Source organism: Macrobrachium nipponense, chromosome 4 (assembly GCF_015104395.2).
Source record: "Macrobrachium nipponense isolate FS-2020 chromosome 4, ASM1510439v2, whole genome shotgun sequence".
NCBI lineage: Eukaryota > Metazoa > Arthropoda > Malacostraca > Decapoda > Palaemonidae > Macrobrachium > Macrobrachium nipponense.
Window position 1 is genome coordinate 112156113 of NC_061100.1, and position 5296 is coordinate 112161408.

Sequence of the window (5296 nt, forward strand, 5' to 3'; positions counted from 1 at the left end):
AGCAACTTTATTTTTCACTGGAATGTTATGGGTTTCTATACATTTAGCGATAAGTGATTATTCATAGTCATAACCTACAAAATAAATAATGATGATTATAGTTATTTTCGAATTATTTTTACCATTATTAGCTCTTACTTCGTTATAAAGGTTTATGTGTTCATCGCATCCAATAATTGTTAATTCACTGAGTTGAAAATTTAGACTTGATTTCTTAGTTATGTAACTTTTTTGTGGGTTTTTCAAACTGAGAAACTTGTTTATGCTATTATCAATATAACCCATAAGCCTCTGCACTAACAACTCAATAATCTAAAGAGTAATAGGGCTGCAATTCCTCATCCTCCATCTGTAAACAATGCGCTCTCTCTCCCCAGGTGTCTTACGTCTGGAGAAGGCGCAGAAAGAAGCCGTCATTTTGGCCTGCACGATGACCAACGAGGCCAGGGCCACTCTGTTCGAGATCGACGTCTCCTCCAACTTCGTCCTGGCGCCTGTGAAAGATTCCATGTTCCCCAAGACGCCCATTTATCTCAAGACAGTCTCCTACTGTGAAGACGAAGCGGATGCTTGGAGGCGTCAGATCAAGGTGGAGATTTTTATCTTATTTTTTTGACATCCCTTAATTTTTTCCGTACTATTTTGCGATGCAGTTGCCAGTTGCGTACTTGGGAAGAGATGTTTGTATGCGTAAGCAGTTTGCAAAGCATTTAAATGTGCAGATACGACAGCCACCTATGTATGTGCAAGTTTGTGGATGCGTATGTGCATGTATATGTGTGAGGCGTGTATACTATGTCTACTCTATATTTGATAATGTTATTGCTTTCAGATAAACGCATATTAGCATGCATGCTCGTATTTGTGATCGAGCATTTAAGTTTAGTTCTGCATTATACTTTCACTTTATTTTCATGTGAAGTCCTCTGGTATCCTTCCACCAGTTACAGATTTGCTTTACACTTGTAAAAAAAAAAAAAAAAGAAAAAAAAATCTCAATGGAAAAGAGAACAAGTGATAAAGCTGGGATCCAGAGCAAGGAAAGACCATTGCCATGATCTTACAAGAAAGTGAACTGCAAGAATTAGGAAACCAACGCGCTAATGGAGACCTTAAAGCCTTATTAGAACCTCAAAGGTAGATGAAAAGTTTACACTTGAGAACCAGAGATGAAAGAGATTTCCACACTAAAGTCTTTAAGGTGGAAGGGAACTCTACACCTTAGTAGAGATTTATGTGCTGTTCATATGCCAGTAACAAGTCCAGTAGTTTTATCAGTTTAAATATAATGATGAATTAAATCTGGACACGATAACGGTAACTGTATCGTGAAGACTGATAACGTTATTATAGTTAGGCATTTAGAAAGTTCCCGTTTTGGGGTAACTGGAACAGAGGAGTGTTCTTTTTCTTTTTTTATTTGGACAGAGGTTGTTCCAGTCAGAAAACATGTGATCAAATCGTTCTAAGATGGCTCTTTTAATTTGTGATATTTGATTTTCAGGTGACGCATCACGTTACAGAAAAACGGTCGAGATCTCTCAGCCGCCACCTGAACGACAACTGGGTCGACTCGACCGAGACCATGAGCTTCGCCTTCCTTGCGGAACACGACAAGAAGAAGGGCAGAGGCCGCGAAAAATCAAGAGACAGGGTACGGATCAACGACAGGGCCAGAGATAAAAGTCGAGAGAACATTCTCAGAGATAAGAGTCGAGAGAGGCATCGCGAAAATCCCCAGCAGCAAAACAAGTTGAGTGGGAAGGGCCAAGACCAGAGGAAGCTGTCCAAGCAAAACACATACATTTTCCAGAAGGACCTCATAGTCAAAGTCCCTGATAAGAAACAGGAAGCGGACGCCATTAGCAGACTGAACAAGTCTATCGAGAATCTAGATTATTCTCGCGTCATCGATGACATCAGTCCCGTGCAAGGCGAGGATGACGATGAGCATTATGCAGAAAAATTTGCGAATACATTATTAGCAAGAAAGAGTCATCGTCTTCAAAACCCGACAGCTATCAGGAGAGGCAGAGGAGGTCGTATGACAAAGAAAACGGAATTAAAGAAAACGGGATACTAGGCTTGGGTTCCTTCGATGACGATAAGAATCTGAGTTTCACTTTGCTCAAGAAAGATATTGGCGGGTACTACGTCAAGCTTCCCGGGTTCGAGGACCCGAGAACGGATATAGACAGCGGTGTGTATAGTGATAGAGAAAGGACTTACGATTCTTCTTGCTAAGGGGAAAAGAAATGAGTGTTCCCTATCATAAATCCTTAGCGATGAACGACCCTCTGCTTCCTACGAAGGACCGATGCCCCGCTGATTTTGCTGATTACGTTTCTTGCCCAAGTTTTTCATTATTCGCCTCTTGAAATAGCATTTTATATTTATAATGCTTCAGTAATACCATTATCTCATTTCTCAGTGTGGCTGAGATTTTAAGTTCAGACCGTATCGCAGTATTATTTAGTGGATCTTAAGTAGCTTAAGACGATTTATTGATCTTCCACAAGATTGAAGGGCTAGCGAAAACTCAATGCAATCTGAAATGTGGAAGAGAAGAGATAATTGTTCCAAAGTCTCGAAATGATACGATAAGACTTTGAACAAATTTTTTCTATTGTTTGGTGCGAGTACCTTCAGAACTTGCACTCCCACACCGGTAAGAAAAATAATACCAGGAGTGAAAATCAAAAGAATCGTGAATTCAATCAATACCGATTGAAGGAAGAGGTATTTCTGGCCTATTGTCAGTGATAGAAACTTTGGGCTTGACAACATCAATTGCAACCAACGATTGAGTATACCATTCCCGTTGTTGTTTAGCAAGAGCTTGGAATCTGATTTGATTTTCTATTCATTCAAAACCTTTAAGTTCTTTCAAGCCACAGTACAATGTCGGTCTACGTTCGTGTACGCTGTGAGAATCTGTACATTATGGTCATTACCTGTATCTAATTGTTTATATTGCTTCAGCTGTACTCGGAAATCAGTGTATTTCCCTCGAAAACTACTTTTGGACATAGAAAGGGATCCTATAGCCAAAGTCTACTATTGGCTACTTAGAAAAAAATGGCAAGAGAAAACACTGAATTTCATACAGCAGTTTGTATATCGGAAGGTGGATTGTGGATGATGTATAATTTTGTGTTTTTTGTTAATCGTAGTTGTCATGTAGTTTGTTTTTGTTGTTTATTTCCGTCGAGATTTGAATAGGGAAGTTCATCTTTCTTCTAGTCATTATTTTGTTTCGTTTATTCGTATTTTATTCAAAATTTTGGTCAGAGAACAAGAAATTTCACTTTTGAATCTTTGAATATGACGAGAAAATCACTCCAAAAGGTCATTTGCAATTTTTGAAATGTTCGTAAGTGCCACTACATGAAAAACTTAACATTTTTTTCTCATTCTTTAATGAAGTAAATTTTACTCACACACACAAAATGATATTTATTTTACCAGCAAAATAAATCATAACTAACTTAAAAGCAACTGCATGCAGCATCTGAATTGAGAAAACAATGCTCTAAAATATATTATGCTAGCGTACGTCCCCCTCTTTTTTTTTTATCATAACTGTTGCATCAAGACGCATATTTGCGTCTGGTGAATTTACTTCGGGCCAGTGATTATGCTACGGCCACTGGATACCAACTAAGGCATTTTTTCACCTAAATGTGTAAGGAATCACATATCATTTTCTAAATTAAAATCAGGAGAAAAGCCATCCATTTGTTTTTAATTTGAACCTTTCTGAAGCGGGGCACAGACCAACGTACTCCTACTTTCTACTCTTATTCTCAAGAATCTGTTTACGCTGGAGTTATTTGCGGACTGCAACAGAGTGAGGATTATCTTTAACTATTCTTAATCCCACTCTAGGTTGCTGGTTGCATGTAAACATCCTGCAATGTTCGTCTTGCTATATATTAAAAACCGAGAAGTTCTGAATAGGCTTCGCATACAGAAGGCTCAACCTTCTTCTTTTGATCAAAATTAAATATTGTCCATTTAATTAAAAAAAGGATCAATTCTGTATTTTGTTGGTCTTGCCATAAATCAACAGTGTGTGGCTTTGTTGTCTGATATACTTATCGTATTTATCTAACATAGAGCTTCTCCAAGCTGTTATATGAAGCATAGAAGTGAGTATCTTCATAAATTGCGACAAGACAATGGAAGAACAGGAAACAGTGCAGATATATATGTAGACAACGTCAGCAATGTCCCTCTACTCCCATATCCATGTCCCTCCCCTACGGACATTTATACAATTAACATTGAGATTATTTTGTTTTTTTTATTTAACTCTTTATGTTGCCAAGATGTTAAATTTCTTGCATCCTTAAGAGCTTCAGTATCATAGGCTGTGGAAATTGCCCGTCAGCTCCAAAAACACATTTTTCTATGGTTGCTCGTCAATGACCACGGTTGTTGTGACTGATTTACTGAAACAAACTAATCTTTCACTCTCCTCCCCGGTGAGTTAGCATAAATTGTATCTTCTGCATTTAATTACACGAACTTTCAAATCATAAAAATTGTTCTGAAGGCTTTACATCGATCTAATCTATCAGTCGAAATTTCATATTACAAATCTGTAGTACATAACAAAAGTTCCTCTGAACTGCAAAATATCAGTATCTATTTAGCATTAAAGAAATGAAGACAGCCATAAGTCACGGCATAAAAGATTAAATAATCTAAAAGATCCTAGGCCTTTAGGCAGCTATACCTTTGGAATATCGTCGAGATAATGATATCTTTATGACGCTCTTAGAAAACACCCCCTTTCTTTAGTATTTTTTAGAACGCTTTTGGGGGAAATTAGAAAAATTATTCGATCTAAGCCCCAGTCTATATCTAAAAGGAATAAAAAAGAATTTCATCAATAATACCAAAATTGCAATCATAACATCGACAGTTTGCTATGTTGCTCGTGAATGAGCCACTTTTAGAAGCTAGCAAAAGAATCATTAACCTTCCTACCAAGATTCTGCGTGATCAAATGATCATAAATCAAAAGTCAAAGATATGATAAAATTGCATACACATTGTATGTATATATATAATTATATAGATATATATATATATATATATATATATAAATATATATATATATATAAATATATATATATTAAAAATAAATATATCATAATAAATATATTATATATATATATATATATATATATATATATATACATTTGTAGCTCGATATATGTATATGAATCACGGTAATGTGATATGACTTATATATATATATATATATATATAATATATATATATAATA

The 5296-nt window shown here is 36.2% G+C and overlaps 1 protein-coding gene across 1 annotated transcript in view; it reads left to right on the forward strand.

The window, feature by feature from the left end:
* Positions 1–3735, forward strand: part of LOC135211066 (uncharacterized) — a 207984-nt gene extending 204249 nt beyond the window's left edge. Inside the window, 3 exon segments of the mRNA XM_064244126.1 lie at positions 378–589; positions 1505–1963; positions 1966–3735. Of these exon segments, the coding sequence (XP_064100196.1) occupies positions 378–589; positions 1505–1963; positions 1966–2244 (950 nt within the window). The 3' untranslated portion in view covers positions 2245–3735.
* Positions 3736–5296: the final 1561 nt, after the last annotated feature.